General features: G+C 37.8%; 1 protein-coding gene across 5 annotated transcripts in view; it reads right to left on the bottom strand.

Moving 5' to 3' along the window:
* The window catches only part of Dgkb (diacylglycerol kinase beta), a 717,548-nt gene that overhangs the window by 513,699 nt on the left and 179,516 nt on the right, over nt 1–24,333 (bottom strand). For all 5 annotated transcript variants that reach the window (XM_037210503.1, XM_037210502.1, XM_037210504.1 and 2 more), the window contains 2 exons: nt 21,034–21,187; nt 2,754–2,894 (listed from right to left, as the gene is read on the bottom strand). In XM_037210503.1, the coding sequence (XP_037066398.1) occupies nt 2,754–2,894; nt 21,034–21,187 (295 nt within the window). The remainder of the gene's footprint in view (nt 1–2,753; nt 2,895–21,033; nt 21,188–24,333) is intronic.

The raw sequence follows: 24,333 nt of genomic DNA, 5'->3' as shown, positions 1-24,333 counted from the left end.
ACATATGACAGCCACCAGGAAAGAAAGAAGGAATCTTCTTGCATCCCCACCACAAGTACCTATGTTGCACACTTTCCAAGTGAGTAGGGCAGACATTGACAGAAACATGAGAACTGGGTTAAGCAAATGCAGGTGAAGAAATGATGTATGTCCCACCCAGCATTAGTGCTTGCTTTGTTTAATGGGGCAGACTTTAAGCTGACTCTTGCACAAATGCTTGCTGGAAAGAACTGACGGGAAGAAGGACAAGGTGGGAAGCAGTAAATAGTCAGAACCATCACTTGGGTGGAGGACACACTCCTTTCATGAATGTTGGTAACAATGTAGGCACTCTACCTAATGCCAACAGGAGAGAATCCTAAACACCGCTGCCCAGGAAACAGTCCTTTCAGGTAAACTGTGGCGGTGAGGTGTCACTGCAGAGGAGAAGGTGCATAATCTATTCCTCTTCTAAATGGGGTACTGGGCCAAAAGCAGCCCTGTCTCCAGCACGTTCCTTTCAATCAGACAGTTGTCAGGTCCTACATCCTGGGGCACCCAGTAACCTGTCGACAGGTCCTGCGAGTGACTCTGGTGAGTAATTGTGTGAGAGCATCTGACCTAAACCCAGGTGTGCACGTCCCATTTTGGTGAGCTACGTCAACGGAAGATCCAAATTCAGTTCTCTCCCTCACGAGGAACTATTTTCCGTTCTTCACATCCACTTATGCTCCTTTAAAATAAATACCTTTTCTTCTCTTTAGTTCCAGTTCATATTGTGTTTAATATAGCATAAGTCTTTAGTAAGTAACTATGTAGTTCATTAGCCACTATTAATGTACATATTATTGCGAATAATTATAGGAACTGAAACTGTAGAAGAATGTTAAGAATTTGTAAATGTGCAACCGCAGACAGGTTAAAACCCACAAATTGCTAAGGAAGTAGATGAAGGGTAGATTTGATTCATTGATGTGGGAAAATATCGGACATTTAAAAAGAAAAAGTAAAAACACAGAATTCCTGAATATGTTGATGTATATTCATAGTAATGGACATAAAATCAGGAGGTCAGAAAGCAAGGGTATACTTTGAGCCATCTGATAAAAAGTGTAGCAACACCAGAAACTTTCTATGGTTTGGAGAAAAGTCTGAAGGCATAATTGTAAACTGAGGAAAATGACCCCAATCCAGCTGTGAGCTTGACAAAGAGCTGGGAAACTCATAGAAGAAAGAATGCCACTGAAGAGGAGTCAACAGCAGGTCAGTTTCACTGGGGTCATCCAGTGCTTCAGAATGAGTGAATGTTCGATTGTGGACAAAGGATGCATGGCGTTAAGAACAGAATCAAGAAGCGCAATTCTTACTGATCCAAAATAAAAGCAATGTTCTTCTAGGTGGCATAGAAATAATTAAAGTGCAGTGCCAAAGTTCTTTTTGGGGGGAGATGGATGGTGCCTTCATTAATTCTCAGATCTGGAAAAAAATATTTATCTTCATCATCAACCCAAACATGGCCATGAAGACACCTGAGCAAACTTTCTTTTTGGCCATCACTTCAAAAGAAACTCACTGTTTACTTTGGAATGAAAAATTTCTCCACGTTCTTAGGAATACAAAATAAATCTTGAAATGCAAGTATTCAATGTTTATGAATAATAAATACATATTTAAAGAATAATAGCCATATGATTTATTCATAACCTAAGCTGGTGTGACTCCTAAATAAGCATAGTAAGTGCTTTACTTGTGAGAAAAATAAAAAAAATTATTAAATTTTTAAGTTTTATTAAATTTAACTAAACTGCTTTGTAATTATAATATTAATACACTACAATATTTTAAATTTTATTAAGAAATACTGAAGTTTGGTTTTATGACCTTCACTGTTATTTCAGTAGTAAAATTTTAATTTATTTTAATGATTTCTACTATAATCCAGTTAATCTAGCCACCGAGTATACAGCAACGGCTTTAGTTATAATGAGCTTTACAGGGAGATCAGATTATCAGTGATCAGTTGAGTCAGTGTTTAAAGAGTGTGCTCTTTCGTTGTAGTGTGTACATGTTACCACCAGAGAGAGCTCAGTCACTGCAGTTTAATAAGAGTGTTAACTAGGTACTTAGAACAAAGTCCCTACCTGTCATATTGTAAAAGAAACAAAAATACTATTTAATTATTTATAACACACAGAACCAAGTCCTGTAAATGAGGCATTTGAGAAATTGTTCTCTGCCAAAGAGAGTGTTAACCTGATGCGGAAGGGAGGTTGCCATGGAGAAGAGTATAAGGTGTGTGTGTGTGTGTATGTGTGTGTGTGTGTGTGTGTGTGTGTGTGTGTGTGTTTGATGCTCTTGCATGTGTGTGTGATGCAGGAATTGGGCATTTGGTATTTGTTAGAGCATTTTCTCTATCTAATAGTTCAAAGTATCCAGTTACTTATTGTTATCTCAAAAGAGCCAAGGAGAAAACATTTAGAATCCATATGATGGATAGACATGTTTAAAAAGCCAATGGAAACAAATGTAATTTGATAAATTATCAGAAAATGGATAGATTTTCACGTAATAATAACCAAATTTCAACATTTCTTAACAAAATATGTTTCAGAATTCCAATTAAGATGCATTTTCAGTTAAATTTCATAGTAACTTTTTGACTGACTCTGAAAAAAAGGCATTTCTTTGACAATTTAGGCAATTATAATTACATCAACACACAGTCCTTACTCCCACCCCCAGCTTGGTGAGTAAACACAATTCCCGAAACATACACTCAAGTTTATCCTCGGGTCTTCCTCTTTCCAGAAGAGACAGATAGCAGACAATGTCCTTGAGGTGGATCACTTCTGGGGAGCATGTGTTTGCTGGAGAAGAACGCGGAGGGGTGATGGCACCCTTATTCATTCTCAGACCTGGAAAATATATTTATATTCATATATTTAAAATATTCACTGTGCTCTAAAATATTTCTAAAGGAAATAGCACTAAATATTATGAACACACACACACACACACACACACACACACACACGCACACACATTATGGCACTCATGTGGAGATCACAGGACCACTTGTGGATGTTGCTCTTCTCTTTTCATCATGTATGGAACTCAGATCATAAGGCTCAGCAACAAGGTGAAGTGCCTGGGCCTTCATCTCCGTGGTCCCTGTTTCCAAAAATCTCATAAGTTGTCCTGTTCTAAGACAATGGTGGAGGAATTAAATACTTGTTTACAGCTGCTGATGGTGATGTAACAGGAGCTTCTTCACAGAGAAAATTCATCTCACAGAGAAGCCTTTGAAACCACATCAAGAGAACCCAAAAAGGCCTGATGTAAATCTCAATTATAACCGAGATATACATTGCCATGAAGCATTTGACCACGGTTACTGGGGGACTGAGTATATCACGGAATCCTAATCTGTCAACAATTATGGGGAAGAATATTTTGAACCAAATGTAGTTTGACCAGCTGTCCTTCCTTGGCACAAAGCCTCCTGACAGAACTGTTTGCAACTCTAACTCTTTCTGTTCTTCTTGTTATATCATCTGGGTGTCTCAATGGTCTCAAATATCAAATGCTTTACAAAACTGTCTTTGGCTTTTATCATTGCTGATATTGCCCCTAATAATAAGCCTCATTTAGAGTGTTTCTAGTATCAGACAGGAATCACTAACAGGGGCTTTCACGCATCATCTCACTTAACACTTAAATTAACCTTGTGAGATCAACTATATTATCCTCACAGAGGAGAAACAGGTTTATGATTATGGCTGCCCCAGAGTTTCACTGCCAGTCATACACATCTGTCTTCCTCATTCAACCCTGCCAACCTATGTAGTATTTTTCCATTCAGGACACTGTGAAAATAAGGAAAATAATTGACACCTTAATATAGACACACACAAGCATAATTTGTGGCTTTCATAAACATAAATATTTTCTATTATAACTTATCATGATTATTACGTCTCACTTCACCCTTAAAATTTCATCAGAGAACCTCCGACTGAATCACCTGCACATGTGCCTATCAGGGCCCCGTCTGTGGGACACTTTTCACCTCCTCCCTGTGTTCTTACTTTGTGAAACGGTTCTTCATTATCTGCCAACTCCACTCTCATTCACAGTTCTCAGGGAGTTATACATTTTAAATTAATTTTTCCTTATAATGCACAGATCACTGCACATCCAATACAAACTGATATTTCTTTTTACTTGAAAGGGAGCATAACTTCAACTGTAATACTGAGCTTTAAAAGGACTTCACAATTCCCCAAATAATTACAACTGACCAACTAAAGTTCATCCAGCTGCTGGAGTCAGGGTGTCTGACTTACAATAGAAGACATTGTGGTACTGACCTTTGAAGATTCCCCAAACATAGCAGTGAATTATGGTGATAAACTACAACATGAGTCATCCAGCTGGGGAGCTAACTCTCCTTCCCAAATGCCCAGCCCAGGGTCCTGATGACTTAATCAGCTCAATTTATAACTCCCTCATACAAATTTTCCAAATAGAACAAGGAAAAAAAGGAAGGAACACGGTCTCATTTATGTGGAAGATAGTTCAGCTGTATATTTTTAAAGGTTAAGGTGTCTGACTACTCATTTTCATAATACTGCATTCAAGGTAAACTGGAGACAATGGAGACCACATCATCTCCTTTTTGTCTTTCCAGGGTACAGAGTATATTGTGAGAAAATCTATACACATACACACTTCATTTCACATCACTTTGTAAATAAATATCAGCTTTATGACAAATATGAAATTAATGTCCCATGCAATTCCCTTATTTAAAATATGTAGCTCAACAAAAGATAAAATAAAATATGTAACTCAATGGCTTTAGCCCGTTCACAGAATTGGGCAACCATCGTGACCATCAACGTTAAATTTTTATTGTTGTTCAAAATATCCGCATTCATCGGCAGCTACACTGCCTCCCTCTACTCAGTGACAGACAACTACTCCTCCACTTCTTGTCTCTACAGATTTTTAACATCACTTTTTGAAAGAAAATATTATTATTGTGCTTATTTGAAGGTTAGTAAATATTTCTCTTTGTGCTGATAACATTTTCTAAATAAAGGCTTCATTGTGCATTTAACTGTCATCATTATATTTAAAATTTTTAAGGTGCAAAAATATGGGCATATATGCAATCTGTACATTGAAAAACTAACAAGTGTTTCCAAAAGACTAATTAAACAAATCTGAGTGGTAAAATATGTACCCTTTGTAATGATTCATGTAGTTACTCAGATAAAATAAAGAAACTTTACTTGGATAAGACAAGACATTTTTCACAATCATTTTGACAAAAAAAAATCAAAGTAGATATTATTAATGTTTTAAATCTATATTTGTGAAGACTTTGTTTTGTAAATGGAAATCATGATAAAGGAAGAAAGATCTCATTTCTCACCTGTGTACCCTCCTCACTATGCACAAATCCTCACTATCGATATTCCCTTCCAGTTTATACTAGCAACTGTGCTGGCTACTCTTACATCAACTGGACACACATACACACACACAAAAAAACAAAAACAAAAACAACAACAACAACAACAAAAAACCAGTTAGCTGAAACAAGGAAATCTCAGTTAAGAAAATGCCTCCATAAGATCCAGCTGTAAGCCATTTTCCTAACTAGTGATCCATTGGGGAGGGACCGGCCCACTGTGGGTGGTACCATCCCTGGGCTGCTAGGCCTGGGTTCTACAGGAAAACAGTCTGAGCAAGCCACTTGGAGCAAGCTAGTAAGCAGCACTCCTCCATGGCCTCTGCATCAGCTCCTACCTCCAGGTTCCTGCCCTGTTTGAATTTCTTCCTTGGTTTCCTTCAGTGATGGACAGTGATATGGAAGTGGAAGCCAAATAAACCCTTTCCTTCCCAACGTACTTTTTGGTCATGGTGTGTCAATGCAGCACTAGAAACCCCAACTAACACAGTGACTTATACAGGAATTCTATTACCCAGTCTGATTATGGAATCAATGCTGAGTTGGAGTTACTGGCTGAAATAGCAGTAAATTAAGGCACCGCCACTGTGCCGAAGTTAAAAACATTTCTCAGTCTCAACAAATAAGTTGGTATTTGAATATTTCAGAGCACAGTAACTGAGTATCACTTAGCAGGAATTGTATGGTAGGCTTTTCAAAGAAGCTTTTTCACTTAATAGCATGCAGTTTACTTTCCTCCGTGACTTCTTATGAGTTAATCATTTCTTTTTGCATTGAGTAACATTCCATTGCCTGGATACTAACTTTATCCATCTCAGAATTGAATAAACTTGAAATGGGTAATCAAAGACAAGTGATTAATCAAACAGGTTTATTCCTATTCCCAAGACCTCTATAACACCAACACACTCTTGCTTAGGCGATTAAAAAAATCCCCCTTCATATTTTCACTTTCTGAAAAGCAGGCATTGTGTCTCAGTTTTTCTTCGGAGAGGACTTTTTTTTTTTTTTTTTTTTTTTTGGTTTTTCAAGACAGGGTTTCTCTGTGTAGCTTTGCGCCTTTCCTGGAACTCACTTGGTAGCCCATGCTGGCCTCGAACTCACAGAGATCCGCCTGGCTCTGCCTCCCGAGTGCTGGGATTAAAGGCGTGCGCCACCACCGCCTGGCCAGAGAGGACATTTTTGTAGTACAGCTTTTAACCTTTCTCTCTTTACCTAGCTGGAGGTCCTTCCTATTGCTTATTTCCTGTTTCTTTTGCCTCAACTGGTTGCATTTAGCTCTAAATATCATGTGATTGAAATAACTTTTTAATTTCTTACTTGCCTTGCTCTTACGACTTAATACTTGACCAGAAAACTGAAGCAAGTGCATCTACATGCTGTACATATTCATACTTCGTATAGAACTATGTTGTATGCATATTTATTGTAATACAGAAGGACCAAAAAGAAAAGTAAGGAGTATAATTATAGTTTACTGATTTTATCAGGAATAAACAATTTTTTTATGTTAAGGGTGTTTTTCAATGATAATGTCATCATGTACACATATGTGTTTATAAGTATATATGTATATGTATATACTTATGAACATTTTTCTCAGAGTTATAAGAAAAGCATTAGTAAAATTAAATGATGCTTATTACTACATTCTGCAATAACATGACTTTCATTGTGTTCTCATCTAGACACATTCACATTCTAGAAAAAGTTGAAAGATTTGTCTTTTTAACTTGCTTCTTTGGTCTCTTGCTGAGGATCAATCTCAGGACCTCAGGCACTTGATTCAGCCTAAAAATGTACTTCTAATGACTACATTTAATTTAACATCAAGGCTCCAAATTTGTGTGTGTGTGTGTGTGTGTGTGTGTGTGTGTGTGTGTGTGTGTGTAAGTGTTTATATGTTTCTATACACCTGGGGACCAAAAACTGACATGAGGTGTCTTCTTCAATTTCTCCCAGTGTATCCTGTGACAGAGAGACTCAGTACACCGGGACTTTGCAGATTCAGCTAGACTGTCTAGCTAGCAAGTCCCCAGGACCTTCCTGTCTGATTCTCCACCCTTGGCATACAGGGACACCAATGCCTACCATTTATGTGGAGGCTGGGGATCAAACTCAGATTCCCAAGCTTGCAGAGCAAGCAGTTAAAGCCTGAGTGGTACCTCAGCCTCTCAAGGTCCAGGATTTAATGAATGAGTCTTGTTTGCTTTGTTTCTTTTGCCTATCTTTATTTGTTTGATTGTTTCACTTCATTTTGTTTGAGAAAAGGTCTTATGTAGCCAAGGCTGGCTCTCTAGCTCACTGGATTACTGAGACTGGCCTGGAACGCCCGACATTGCACTTTCTATCTCTAAAATGATGAGTGAGGTCATAGGCTTGCCACAGCAGGCCCAGTTAGCACTCCTTAGTACAACAGCACAAACTACATAGAGCTTTTGACAAGATACCAGGCAATGAGTGAAAAGGGACACTTTGCTTCATTTAAATTTTAGTAGCTATCAGTAGTTAGTGGCTGCCATATTGTATATTGCCATCCAGGTTGTGGATGTGGAAGCCAGAGGGTGACATCCATGTTTTCCTAAAAATTCTCTGTTGTGTCTTTTGAGATAGGACCTCTCGCTTCACCTGGAGCTTGAAGATTCAGATGCTGTTTGACTACCAAGCCCCAAGGATTCTTTTCTATTACTGCTAGTACACATCGATAACTGGAAGTTGACTGAAGTTTGTCATGGTGGCATCCACCTGTAATACCAGCCTTCAAGGCAGAGGGTCATGAGTTCTAGGTGAACTTGAGCGACATTGTGAGGACCTGGCCAAAAAAGAAAAGAGTTGGATGCCTTATTTCTTGTTATTTGGAGTTTATATATATGTATGTATGTATAAACATGCATATGTCAGCTACTTATTAGGGAGCATAATTTCCATTTACCCATAGCCTGCATATTGAATGAAATTCCAATATAACACCTTAAACTCATGACTCCTCTTTCAGAATGTATGACATTATACAAAAAAATGAAATGAAAGAGAAATTAGATCATGATGTGTGCAAACCAAAACACTAGTTCAAAGCATAGTGGTGATATGCTGACATTTATTGATCATTAACAGTGTATCTATTTTTATTTTAAAGATTTCCATGCATGATGATTTTTTACTTCTTTTTAAGTTACCCTGAGTGTGAGACATAAACAAGAAGAGAACGTTTCATTAAATCCTACACGCCCTTAATCTTTAAAAATACAACAAGAAATGATAAAGAGAACAAAGTTACAAATTAAGAACGATTTCAAAGAAGTCCCAATCTCTGTATGCACATGCTGTCCTAAAAAAACTATTAAAACATACACTCGTGTGTGAAAGTAAACTGGACGCCAAAAAGGAAATAAGTGGTAGACTCACGGGATGACAGACTATACTATCTAACAAGCAGAAGTCACTGACACCATAATGCCAACCATGGTGTGGCAACAGAATTGTTCTCAAATTATTTTGGGGTTGAATAGAGATTTTTATCAAAAAAAGCTCAGAACCAATACGATCGGAAACAAAGTGGTCAAGATGTGTGACCCTATAGTCCCCAGTAGGACACGTTGAGAGAAATAAAGAAAAGATTATCACTAAAAGAGCCACCAAGCATTTAAGATGGTCTGAATATATTAATCAATTTATCCATATTGGGCTCAGGCAAGAACTCCGCTTTAGTAACCAGCATATTCTCATACATAGGAGAAACATAGCATCATCTCACCTGTTACATAGATGTGTATGCAACTATAAACACCTTTTACTAAATCACATATAATATATGACCTCGAACAAGATATCTGCACCACAAGTAGAATATGTTCCAAAATTTTTACCAAAGAGTCTCTTAGGTTTATTACAGGTGCACACGATCGGTTTATGAAATTAATAATTATGTAAATAAAAGCGTAATATTTATACAGACAACGAGAGTAAAGCTTAAGCCCATTGAGATGCTACTAAAAACACACCAACTCGTGATATTAATATCGCCAAGGGCTAATCTTACATCGATTACAGCATTTAGATCAGCTCTATATCGTCGAGTATAGAGATGACAGTTCAAGTACTGAGCATTAGCATGTTTATCAAGGTAATATGTAGATCATTTCAACTTACTCGAGACTATAGTGAAGTGAGTAGAGCGTAGTTGAAGATCAACTGAGGGAGGAAAGCATATGGACTATAGACCACTACACAGTGGATGCAATCAATTGAACTTATTGTTTCTAGTGTTTTTAATATTAATTGAATTTCTTATTTTTGCTCTAGCTGAGCGTTCCATCAATGCCAAAACCAAAAGTCGTATGATAAGGAAGGACACACGCTTAAGCACATAATTCGCGCGCTGACTACTAACACAAATACTCAGCTGAGCTAATTCTAACAAGTAGTTCAGAATGCACTCGAATTTGCCTTAAAATTTAAATTAATGCAAACTAGCTGGAAGTATAGAGTGTAATATGCATAGCAAAAAAGATTTACAGAAAAAGTATTAAGAAGATAACACACTATTTATTCTAATTATAAAACAGTAGGATAATTGCTATATTAGATCGCGTAAAGATAGAGTAGTAGATCTATGTACTTCTGCAAGAGGGACTACACGGTGATATATGAACAATGATGGTACAGTTATCGTACTGAAGAGACACGAAGATGAATTATTGAGAAAATAAATCGAGACAGCATTGAATTACATACTATGGAGTAAGAGATGACAAAGTAATATACACACCTCAGATAGTTATTATGCACCTAATGAGATCTCCTTTTTATTGTGGAAACATAGTGTAAAGGGTCTGAAGATCAGGAGAAAGTAAAGTTATGGAAGATCAGGAGAATAGCGAAGAGTATAATTTAAATATCTAAAAAAGTAAATATAATGTTGCATAAGTTATCATATGTGTAACCTCATGACGACCATGATCTAATAATAGACCAAATCTAGGATTATGAAAGAGATGGATAAAAAAGTGATAAATAGAAGAAGAGTATGAAGTGCAGTTCGGTCAATGTTGTATAAAGACATATAGTGGTATACCGTTAGTGGATGAAAGATGCTGTTTAGTATTGTATTATTTTCAGTTATTAGATATTGTTTAGTAGTAAATTTTTTAGCTATAGGCATTCAAAGGCATATCTCTACATACAACATGAAAGAACAATATATATATAGAACTATGAAGTGATCTATCTCTTATTATGTAGGAGAAAATGCACTACGAGAGGAGATTATAGCCTGACTTACATAGGCAGAAAACTATGTCTTACGAGGTTCAACTTATAATAATGTCATACAGAGACGATATCTGCGTATGTGTGTATTGAGGTGTGAGAGTAAGAAAACTCTGTCATGCCGTCCTGCATCTACTAATCCTCATGACAAACACACGAAGTCAAGAATGACCTCATATTAGCCACACTGGAATAAACAATAAATCACAAGCTGCTTGTACGCTAGAACAATCACCACAATACAGCCTATCTCACTGGATATCTCTTACTTTCTCTTCTTCTCCTACAACCCCATCGTTTGTTCGGATCCGCGTCTCGCAAATTCGCGTGCTACTCTCTCTCACCTCATCATTAGATCTATACTGATCTATGCGATCTCTTCGTCTTTATCTTACTCGGCATCATGTACTGGGTACTTTCCTGTACTTTTATCTTCTCTCGTAACTCTCTCTCACTCAGGTAGGTGATGTGTGTAGATAGAAGTAAGATGAGCATCCCACTAACACGATTCGATTACACAAACATAACACTAAATACAGCTCTGATCTCTGTCATTTCCTGCACATGCGACAAAACAACAACAAACAAGCATCATCATTTACTCAGAAGGAGACAAATGTATATGAAAGGAATATAAATCTCTAACGCTAAGAAGAGAGAATGGATCCCTACTATGTCTTAGAGTTGTGAAAAAAAAGAGGCCTATATATAATACACAAAATATTCCACGAGAGTATAACATCAAGTGTTTATCACCTATCATATCTATATTTCATTCACTAATTTATTTTCTTCTGCTTCATTCAGTTTACATTAACAATCTCTCTTGATGAGCTAACTATTAAATAGATCTTCTTTAGGGAGAATTCTTCTTTTGACAGTCATACATTATTAGTATGGCACATGTGTAGTGTTATATTAGACAGGCACATTCTCAGAGTGCTATAGAAAATCAATGATGAGATCTGAGAGAGAGATAGTGGCCTTTGCTACTTGTGGCTACTCTTCATGAGAATTCTAGGTTTAAACACAACAACCTATCTGATTTTAAAACCCTGATTAAGCCATTGCATTGACAGTTAAAAATGGCGAAATATATCTAGGCAAAGAAAATGGTAGCTAAAACACTTTTTTCAGTTATCCCCAACTAGGGGTATCGTGAGATTAGCTGCTCATATTACCCTTAAGAGTATACTCTGTAAAACCATTATTTGTTCTTTATGAGAATTACAATATAACCCATATATTCCCACATCTTCAGATCACTGGCATGAAATGTCTCTCAATTCTAAGTACGAAATAGTGCGGGTAATCTAGGAGATCTCTAAGAAAACTTCTATCATAGGATTGAAGAGATCCATTAAAACGGATAGTAATGACATAAGTCCAAATCTCTTACTCTATGCACCTAGGGCTAAGCTTAATCCACACGCCCTTGCTAAACTAGGCACGTCGCCTGCAAGATGTTCTCCGCTAACACTTATTTCACTCAGCATTTTCGAGCGGAGGCCAGCAGCGAGCGCTACAATTTGGAGAATCACAGTATAGCAGTGCATCTAGAGATTATGAACCCTGGGTCTCCTCCCTTCTGGAGGCCACATGCCGCGAAATTATTACCATAGCATACCTGCAGGAAAGAGCGAAGCCCGCCTGCCTAAATAAATTCTTCACAACCGAGATATTCTATCAATATTGTAGACTTAGCAAAGGACTAACCAAAATCATCCTCAATCGTCTTGGGTAGAGGACACAGATAGTAGTACAGTGCGTTGAGCAACTTCTCTCTTTATCCAATTCCTATCGTATCAGCGAGAAAAGACAAAGACTCCCCGTAGAGTTAGCCTTTTGCCTCGTACACGACATTCTTGATCCTCTCGTCGCGTCACAGGGCATTCTGATCTGAAAGCTCAAAAATACAATTTCTTCATCCTGTGTTAAAGGCTTTACCGTTACTCTTAAAAGGTGCTGATGGCCTTTTAGTACCATGAGACCTTGTTACCCAGGATTCTAAGAAAAAGACAGTCACCATGTACCACACGGTACAAGGTGAGTGGCTTATTTCACAGAGGTGTCCCAGTGATGTCTCTAAGCGAGGATACAGGAAATTAGCAGAGGTGATTAAGGCGAGTTCAAACAGGTGAAAGGGCTATACCAAAGAGTCGTTACCTAATTGGAGTCACTGAGGGGAGACTAATTGATGAATAATATTCGTTTTAATATCGTGAAGGACCATTTGCACGCAGTGAGAACTCTCATCAGCAAACATATGAATCAGGAGTGGACAATGTGAAATATCACCTTATGAAACCTCCACCAGACCACTAAGACAGAAAACGAGAGTAGCTAACAGGCTGGTACCTATAACTGAAGAATTTTAAGTAATGAGATCGAGAACGTGATAAGTTCGATCAAATACTAACAGAGCACTGAATAATTAAAATAAGTAAATCACGAGCTCACATAAATACAAAAGCTCACAGAGAAAAACGCTGGACAAGCGCGGAGCGATAAATCAAAGTATAATTTAACTTATATGGACTTCGAGAGTAGGGGAGCGAACGACAAAGCTACCATGATAATAGACTATGAGAACTTATTGACTAGTTGTCGACTAATAGCTCTGTCGCTGGCAGGGCGAGCAAGCATGTGATAGCCCCGTAGGAGCATCAGGAGACTAGGAACAAACATCACACCCACTCGCAAGTGGAGATGATCATTAATGTAATCTTCATCGAATGATGACTGTAAACTCTGTGAGCGATAGAAATAAACATTCCGTCAACTACCAGCAAGTTGTGATGGGTCGTGTTGTATAAGTTTGATTTGGAGTAAAGAATGAATTGATATGACGCAACCGAATGATTATGATGATTATGATTAAAACCGTGATGGAGGAGCACTATAGAAATAAGAGATAAAGTGGAAGATTTACATTAGGAGGAGGACTTCTGGAGCCAGAGGTGCGATTTAGAGAGATTTAGAGATGATAAACAAGAGAAAGATAGGAAAATATAGAAGCGAAGAGAGATAGTAGTAGTATAAGGGATGACTGTGAGAAATTCTTCAGAAATAGAAATCAGGTAGAGCCATGGTGTTGACGTGCCTTTTATGAATCACACAGCATAAAGGATATAGGAAAGAGCAGAAGTGAAGAGGTATGCGTCAGGACAGATTATGGCACGCTGATACAGGGGATGGTGCATGTAGAAGGCTCCTGCGGGCCTCCCTTCTGTAAGCACCACTGACTAGCGCACCTTAGAGCAGAGTCCAGGATCAAAGGATTGCCCTAGATATCACTGAAGGTTATGGGATGCCAAGAAGGGATTCTGTGTCTAATTTGCTGAAAATAACATACTGTTAGATACAGCATAATGCATGAGGAGGAGATTGAACTGGTAAACGCCCACAGCCTAATTATGTGACATAATAATTGGCTAAAGAAGATTTTATGGAGAGGACTGGACGATTTAGGGAACGTATAGGAGCTGAGTATGAGGAGCATCATTAACATATTTCATTAATTGCCAGAAATGTGAAGAATTCGTGTAAAGCGATCTTTTCAGTGTCTTAGTAATTTTCCTGTCCAGAATCAAGTCTGAAATCACTCTGTGTTTAACAATCAAACACATTAAGCAGTGAAGAGAAGATGAAAAGGAAGAGCAGATACATTATTATGCAGATCCTTTGAAATGAGAGCAATGTGAAAGAGATGCAAGTCATCAAGACAAGTAGAGAAAGGTTTGAGTAGAAGTAAAATTGGACCCCTGTGGACTGAGCTAAGAAGTAGCTGGACATTTGAATGGAGGAACAACACATTCCAAAAAAGCCCAGTCTCTTTTGATACAGCCATGCACTGGGCTTGATGGGCTAGTGATAAACAAGACCACAGGGAGTCGAAAGGAGGACCATTCTAGACAGGGTGAATGTTCGAGTACCTATTTCTCTCAATTGTTTAAGCTTTTCAATTTCTTATATTTTACCTTTTTAAAGCTTTTATTTTATTTATGGGGGGCAGGTGCATCCTACATCACACATGTGTAGATCAAAGACTAGTTTTCTGCGTCTATTCTCCTTTCTCAATGTGAGTCTTGCTGTTTGAACTCAGGACATAAGTTTTGACAGCAAGTGCCTTTACCTGCTGAGCTGTTTCATCACCCCAAGTGCCTGTCTTCTTTAGGATATGGAGAAAAATACATCATATATTTAGACTAGGGGTAAAAATTGAATAAACTTTCAGAATTTAAAATAAGTTTAATGCTACCAATGCATGGGCATGGGAGATCTTTCTATCTTCTGATATCTTCTTTAATTTCTTCCTTCAAAGATTTGCAGTTCTTGTCATACATGTCTTTTATTTGCTTGGTTAGAGTTACACAAAATATTTTATATTACGTATGGCTATTGTGAAGGGTGATGTTCTCCTGATTTCTTCCTCAGTCCTTTTGTCAACTGTATATAGAAGGACTACTGAATTTATGAATTGATCTTGTATCCAGCCACTTCACTAAAGGTGTTTATCAGCTGTAGGAGTTCCCCGTGGGATTTTGGGGGTCACATATATATATACTATCATATCATCTGCAAATAGCCACACTTGGACATCTTCCTTTCCAATTTGCTTCCCCTTGATATACTTTTGCTGTTTTATTGCTCTAGCTAGAACTCTGAGTACTGTATTGAATAATGTGGTAAGAATGGACAGCCTCGTCTTGTTTCTGATTCTACTGGAATTGTTTGGAGTTTCTCTCCACTTAATTTGATGTTGACTGTTGGCTTGCTGTATATTGCTTTTAATATGATTAGGTATGTTCCTTGTATCCTCGATCTCTCTAAAACTTAAAAGATAAATCATGAAGGGGTGTTGAATTTGTCATGGATTGGTAGGATTAACATAATAAAAACGGCCATCTTACCAAAAGCAATCTACAGACTCCATACAATCCTCATCAAATTCCAACACAATTCTTTATAGATATTGAAAGAAAAATACATAACCCCATATGAAAAACAGGACAACTAGAACAATCCTATATAATAAAAGAAATTCAAGAGGCATCACCATCCCTACTACAATTTCAATCTCTACTGCAGAGCTATAGTAATACAAACCACATGGTATCAGAATAAAAACAGACAAATGGAAGAGTGGAACCAAACTGAAGACACAGACATAAATCCACACACCTGTGGATACCTAATTTTTTTACTAAGGAGCCAAAATTTTACAAAAGAAAAAAGAAAGCATCTTTAACAAATGGTGCTGGCATAACTGGATGTTGGCATGTAGAAGAATGCAAATAGATACATATCCATCGACCTGCACCAAACTCAAGTCCAAGTGGATCAAAAGATCTCAACATAAATCCAGTTACACTGAACCTGATAGAAGAGAAAGTGGGAAGTACCCTTCAATGCACTGGCATGGAGACAAGTTCCTGAATAGAACACTGGTAGCAAAGGCATTAGGATATATAGTTAATAAAAGGGACCTCAGGAAATTAAAAGGATTCTGTAAGGCAAAGGACACTATCAATAGGACAACAAGCCAGCCTCCAGAAAAGGAAAAGATCTTCAACAACTCCATATGTGACAGAGGGCTGATTTCCATAATGTATAAAGAACTCAGGAAACTAGACATCAAAAAAGCAAATAATCCAATTAAAAAATGGGATACAGAAGAATTTTTCTCAACAGAAGACTCTCAAATAGTAAAGAAACCCTTAAAGAAATGTTCAAACCTCTTTAGCCATAACGGAACTGCAAATCAAAATGATTGGAGATTCCAGCTTACATCTGTCAGAATGGCTAAGACTCAAAACACAAATGACAGGAAGCAGAACCAAGGGAGCACTCCTCTGCTCCTGGTGGGAGTGCAAACTTGTGCAGAGACTTTGGAAATCAATATGACAGTTTCTTAGAAAACCGGGAATCAATCTACCTCAAGACCCAGTGATCCCACTCTTGGGCATATACCCAAGGGATGCTCAATCATACCACAATAACACATGCTCAACTATGTTCATAGCCACTATTCATTATAGCCAGAACCTGGAAACAACCTAGATGCCCCTCAACTGAAGAATGGAAAAAGAAAATATGGTACATTTACACAATGGAGTACTACTCTGATGTTAAAAACAGTGGCATAATGAAAATTGAAGGCAAATGGGTGGAACTAGAAAAAAAAAAATCATCCTGAGTAAGGTAACCCAGACCCAGAAAGACAAACATGCTATGTTCTCACTTATAAGTGAATATTAGCTGTAAAGTAAAGGATAACCAGGCTACAATCCCCAGTCCCAGAGAGGCTAGGTAACAAGGGGACCACAAGTAGGGACACAAGGATCTCCCCGGGAAGCTTGTGGGTGGATTGGAGAAGGGTGGGAATGGGAACTTGGGGGATTGGTTTGGAGGTGGATGGAGGGGGAGAGTACTGAAAGAGATGACTGGAATGGGGGAGACATTTTGGGGTCAAATAGAAACCTGGTACATGGAAAGCTCCCAATAATCTACAAGGATGACTCCAGCTAAGACTCCTAGCAACAGGGGATATGTAGCCTAAACTGGTCATCTCCTGTGACCAGGCAAGACTTCAAGTGGAGGGACCTGGACACCAACCAGCCACACAACTTTTGACCTACAGACTGTCTGACCTATGGGATGCGCTGGGGGAGATTATGGGAGTGGCCACCCAATGGTCCAGCCTGAAGCCCATGCAATGAGAGTGAGTCCACCTCTGACACTGCCTGGGGTGCTAGGACCCAGAGGCTGGATGACCCAGAAACCTAGGATAGGACCAAATGTGATTGGGAAAAAAAATATCAATGTAATGATGCCTAAAGATATTCTGCTGTACTCATAGATTGGTGACCACCCCAATTGTCATCAGAGAGCCTTCATCCAGCAATTGATGGAAACAGATGCAAAGACCCACCACCAAACATTAGGCCAACCTTGGGGAATCCTGCAGAGAAGGGAGAGGAAGGATTGTAGGAGCCAGAGTGGTTAAGGACGCTACAAGAAAACCAACAGAAACAACTAACCTGGGCTCATAGGAGCTCACAGAGTTTGACTGACAACCAGGGAGCCTGTATGGGACTGATGTAGGCCCTCTACATATATGTGACATTTGTGTAGCTTGATCTACTTAGGTACCAGTGGGAGCAGGGGCTGTCCCTAATGCTTTGGCTGGCTTTGGGAACCTATTCTTCATACTGGGTATGTCTGCAATTCAGGAATTTTCTTAGAATGGAAGAGAAATCAGAAGATGGTGATTGCAGTGGCACACAGGGTACCTAAGACTTTGAGGAGGTCGAGGTGGCAGCAGAGAACTCGCCAACCACCTTAGGAGCAGCTCCACACATCCAAATCCAAGGCTAACTATCAATAAGTAGTGTGGAACAGATTCAATAAAGGTTCTCACAAAACTAATTTCTCTATTTCATAAAATGCCACACAGATTATTAACATTCAGTGACAAAGCATATCTGTACACATGCAAATTTACATACAAAACCTTCGTTGCTATACATGATAGTTAGCAACTTTCTGCAAGGAAAATTGAATGTTTTGTTTTTTTATAATATGTACCATATTTGAGCACAATAAATTGGTGGTAATACCTTTATTCCTTTTTTTGTTTCTATTTTATTGAGGAGGTCCTATTTTTCAGTTCACACACAGAGTATCTTATTTCTGCTGACATTGTTCTAACAAAGTAAAATGAAGTCCCATGAGGGTGATCATGGTCATTACAGAAACTTTCTGTTCAGAAGTAACCTGAGATTTTTCCAAATTCAACTACATTCTGTGTAGATAACAGACTATTTTAAAACAAGTTCCTAGGAATAGCAAAAAGATTTATGTTTTCAATTTCTGAGCCAACGATACCCCAGCCCTTGCACTTCTGTATTGTGTCCATTGTTCCTTGTTCCTCAGGAAAAACCAGCAAAAGTGTTTCTGCAAAGATGGGTAGAAGCAGTCATAGGAAGGACACTGGACACTCAGTTCTTCAATAAGGAGCCATGCTTTGAAAAGGAATGTGCATTGACTTATTGTTTCTGCATGGGAGTTGCACAGCACTTATTCCCTTCAAGTAGATCTACACGGGATATGAAGTTATTCCAAATGAGGTACAGTCTGAATAATGCTTCATTTGTCTGTATTTTGAAGCCTGATTTGATTGTTTTTCCTATTAAACTGGACATTCCTATTTTGTACTAGTATGTGATGTTGGGGGAAACAGGATGTTAGAGGTCTAAATTCTTTATAAGCCCACTTAAGTCATTAGAAATAGTCTCTATTTCCATTGTTTAATATAGGCAAATACATTTGTAGGATACAGATAAACATGTATTTTGTTTCCCTGGAACTCAAGGACAGTGTTGCTCTGGTGAATTCTGCTTGTAGATTGAAGTAGAAACTGTCTCCTCTGCAAATGTTCAGTCCAGAAAGATCGCACAGTTCCAACTGTTAAGAAGATATACCAAGAAACCAAGGGGCTAGCATGGAGAGTTTCCTCCAGCTATTATAAAGTGAGTGGTGCTCAAATAACTGAATGTACAGCAAGAAGCTAATTATGATAAGGAGGCCTAGTTGTCATGTCTCATGAAGCATCATCCCATGGACGCTTGATTTTAGAAAGGGCACCACATCCAATTCTGCTTGAAAAAACTGGTATTGCCATTTGTGTGGATGGAAACAGCAAAAGCTGCCATGATGCCGGACAATTATCAGATTGCCTGGCTTGTGGTCTGCTGAGCTCTACCAGCTGTTCATTTTTTAAATGTGTGGTCACAGTGCAGGGATCACACTCTTCCCCTCACTACAGGTCATTACACTGCAGTCTGTGGTACGATGGCTGACACTCCAGACCATTGACTCTCCTGAGGACTCTGAGAGCTTTGGGGGATCTGTTGATGTCTGAATGATTTTCCTAACGATACTAAGTGTTTTTCTTATCCTCACTTTCTCAGGAATGTACACTGAAGTATGTAAGAGACCACATGACAGAGCACACAAAAATAAACAGATGTAGATGTGAGCGTACAGCTGACTTACAGGAAGCCATATGCAAAGAGTTTCAACAGTGGAATATTATGCTTCAAAAATCACTTTGGTTTTGCTTTTAAGGATAGTAATTTTTTTAAATGAGTTACTTTGTTCTGTGATGGGTTCATTTATGTTACTTCTAGAATGTCTCATCTTTATTGAAGGAAATATTAATAAGTATCACACAAATTTGTTTTCTGAATCGGAATATTCCTAAGATCTTTTAAGACTGCATTGCAACATGCAATATGGGAACTGAATGCCCTTTAGGTCTAAAGAGGTGCAGTCAGAGATGAGGACATGGGAGCAAGGACAGCGTCAACTTCTTCTGGAATAACTACCTTAGCATTTCATCCCACAGCACAGGATTTGGGTAGCAGAAGTGTTCCATCTCCAGCTTGAGTTGGCACTAATTGAGACACGATGAATCTCCTGCTAGTTCGTAAAGCACAGCTGTCCTTTTATGTACTCAAGGAGTCTGAGGTTCAAGTCTGCTGGTAAATCCACTGAACTGACCTAAGGAAGCTGCCAAGGAAGTTGTCCTACACAGAATATCCTGGATTAAATCCCCCAAACACTGCTCTTACCTCAGAGCTGTGTTTCAGCTGCAAGGCTCTGGTTTTCAGATCCTCTAACCTAAGGACCGTACAGGCTGCTTATTGTTCCAGCAACCTCATTTTTACGTGCTATCTTTTTTCAGTTCTATATCACCTACTAAACAAATTCATGTTTTATATTCTTGGGGAAATGAAGTATCTGACTTCTTGATTGGACTAATTACCAATAGCTACTAATGCACTATGCTTCTGTTAAAAGCTACACATGGTCAAAGAACCAACCACACTGTGCTGCAGGAATGTAAGAAAAATTAAAATGTTCTGAGCTCACAGATCTGAATCTAAATGTATATTGATAAATGTCACAGTTGATTATACATATTATACGTTTCTTATGTATAGGTTCCTTATTATTATATTTTCAAATATATAGTTATTTATATTTGTCTAGTAATTAAATTTTTTTCCAAATTTGATGAAAATGTCTCTTAAGATCATTACAGAAACATGGACTTCCATGTCAAATTATAAGTCATAATGAATCCTATTTTCTATATTGTTTATTGTACTGGGATATCTTAAAAATCACTCTCAAGTATAGATTCCACTGAAGGCACACAGACAGTTTTCAGTCTGATGATGTGAAACCCATGTCTCCTTTACAAGGCTTACTATATGTTCATTTCTAAGCATACTTACCACCTGAAAGGAGAGCGGGCTTGCTCTTTGCATTTGGGCTGGAATGGGGGAATTTGTTGCTGAATGACATGAAAAGGTGTGCAGTGAAATCATCAGGGAGCTCAGCTTCCAGAAAGGTCTTCATGAACAGCTTGAAGCCTTCAAAATCTATGGTCTGAAAAAACAAATTTAAATATGTAATTTCAGATCCAGTGAAGTGACAAGACATTGTACCGTGTTCAAATCATTAGTAGCAGAAATTACCTGAGATGTTTTCTATAGCCAAGTCTAAAAAAGAAAGATAGTAATATGAGGCCAAGGCTTGGCAGTTCTATGCTATCATTGGCGATGACAGGTACGTGTCTCCCTTTGATAGTGTAGAACAAAGATAACATGATTTCTAGTTAGATGTTTCTATCTCCATGGCAACCATGTGACATCAAATTTTACCCTTTGAAATTTTCTTTCTACCTCCATCAACTGGGACTGCTATTTCCAAACCCCCAGGTTTGTGTTGAGTAGCTCAGATACTTAGCAAAACAAGCTAATGTAGATTCACATATTTAAACAGCGGGCACACAGAAAGATAGAACTTCCACATCTTTTCTTCACGACAATGGTGATTATTTCTTTCAAAAACTGTAAAAAGTGATCGACAGTAGTTTTAAATCAAAACCAACCCCAATTGATTAAGCATGCCACAACGTCCATACAGACCTTTTACGTGCTATCTTTTTTCAGTTCTATATCACCTACTAAACAAATTCATACCAATAATGGAACATATTGTAAGGTCTTTAGCCCTTCTCAAATCCCTATTCATCTGAAGGCAGTCATTTCAGAGTAAGAGTACCAAGTCCCCTTGAAAAGCTACCGAAAGAAGCCAGAGTCTCTCTTCCAGCTTAGTATGGACTACACAGGAGTCTCCAGTAAGCACGCCTTCTTGAAGCAGAGGACAACGGGCAAGATGACTGAGTGTTGCAGAGAAACTGAGCAGCTGTGGGTGCCCTGGGAACAAAAGCATGTGGATAATATTGACCAGGCCTGCCTAATAATCCTGTGACTGAGGGAACATGTTAGAGGAGTGTTTTCTGGAAAGATGCAGGTGGTGAACAGTGAAAGGCTTAGGGAAGTGTACTAATCAGCTAAGAGGCCTAGAAGAGTTACAGAGAAGAAGGCAGAGTAAAACCAGGTCAGTGAGCAGCAACAGTGTGCATCAGAAGATCAGCCTTACAGAGCCCTGGCAGGACCTTCCCTCACCCAGGTTAGTTAGGACACTGAGATGAAGGTAAAGTCAGGAAAACCTGGTAGTGGATTATTTTTCATTTTTTCAGAGTACCTAAAAGATAAGAAAATTTTCTCTAAACTATTTCTTTTTAAATGAAAAATTTCCCATCTTGTATGTTTAGTAGTATTTGAGAAGGAGAAAGAATATGCACCACCTATATTGTTAATCAGTATGAACATACTGATGTCTGGTTATTATTTTTGGTAAACTTAACTGTTATCTTTTCAAGATATCACCTAAAACATAAATTTTTAAAGTATGAGTAATTAATTAAGTTCTATATAATATATATAGTTTGTATTGTTTTTTGTTGAATGTAATCTCAAGAATATAATAACCCATTACCTTTGTTATTAGTAATTTCTTTATAAAAATGTATATGAAATCAACACTTCAGAGTTGTCTGAATAAAAATCTGTATAAAGTACATTACAGAACCTTGGGTTTATTCATTGTAAAATAAAAAAAAATCATAAAAGGTAGTTACGTCTTGAAAATACATGGGTTATTTTGCATATGAATTTGTTTTTTTTTTATTGGATCAAAAATGATAAAATTCACTGTCTACTCTTGAATTAAAACTTTACTTTTCCTTTTGGTTCTGTAATCAAGCAACACTTTCAAACTCCTGAGTTCAGAAAGCAAAACATTTTCAAATATCTCACTTCCTAAAAGAGGACCATCACAGAATAAGAATAGAGGGTTCTGTTAGTTCTTCAATGAATTCTAGGAGATGATGTCATAAGATCTAAGGTGAAAGTTTTTATGGAAGAAGTGAAGTTGTTTCCCATCATCCTCACAGGATTCTTGGGGGCAAATCTTTCTGTTGAACTTCTGATGTTATATACAGCACAGTGCTGTGACACCCACATGACTTACAGCCCAAACTTATCTGACTCAATGTTTCCAACTCACAGTTATCATGGAAATATTTTCCAATGTTTTCTGAGTTACCCATTATTTTCTCTATAGAATGATTTCAAGTGTCACCTACAATCATGCCTTCTAAATGATAAGACTTTAGTGATAAGTGCCTGATATACTTTACATAATTCCTTTACAATATATAATTGCAGGGAAATTTCACATTTATATGTGAATTTTACTGCTGTCATTAGTTTTGGAAAATTCACTTTTGAATAGAATAAGATCATTTATAATGCTCGTTAATGGAAACATGAATGGAAGAAACAGCATGGAACTTGAATATTTAAAGAAAAATTGGCTATTGATTCTAACACACACACGCACATACATAAACACACACCATGCTTAATTTTTAAAATTATTTTTAATATTTTTCTTTATGAAGCAGCCACAGACTAATTAGAATGATAACAGAAAATTTTATAAAGAACAGACTTCTCAGATGCTACTGCCAAGTTGGCATAAATTCAAAACACACTTCCCCATCCTGTTCATTATTATATTTGGCCATGTGGATCCTCTTCTCTCAAAGCCCCCTTAACGTTAAAGTTGTAACATTAATATTTATTCTAGTACATGAAAATGAATAAAACCACGCGTCACTTTCTCTTTCTTTTCCTTTGGCAGGTTTGGGCTTGGAGCCTTCTCTATTTATGAAATTCTCAATGATCATACCAGGTTCAGTCTCAGGTGCTGGGGTAAAGGTGCCATCAGTCACCCAGCTACCAGAGTTAGTATTCAGAGAAACATCCTATTGTGAAAGAGGAAAATATTCGGTCAGCACATGCGAGTTAGGGTTTAAGACTCTACAGTTGAGTCTGGGAATTTATTTCTTCTAGAAGCCTTTAAGCTTTCTTTTTATTCTTCTGAGTCAGGACTACCTGCTTTATTTTCCTTAAATTGAAAGATAATATTGGAGGCTCACAGAGACTGCTAATTGTATATAATGGAAATAGTAGGTATATGACATGTCTTGTGTGTTGATGGAATCCTCACAAAATCAAGAGGCGAGTACTAACTTTGCTTCTTTTTATAGACAAGTCTTTAAAGGTGAATTAAACTGCTTGTCATCAATGCTTCTAGTTGACACCATGGATCTAAAAGTT

The sequence above is a fragment of the Peromyscus leucopus genome, chromosome 14 (assembly GCF_004664715.2).
Source record: "Peromyscus leucopus breed LL Stock chromosome 14, UCI_PerLeu_2.1, whole genome shotgun sequence".
NCBI classification, from domain to species: domain Eukaryota; kingdom Metazoa; phylum Chordata; class Mammalia; order Rodentia; family Cricetidae; genus Peromyscus; species Peromyscus leucopus.
This window is presented reverse-complemented; position numbering and strand designations above follow the sequence as displayed.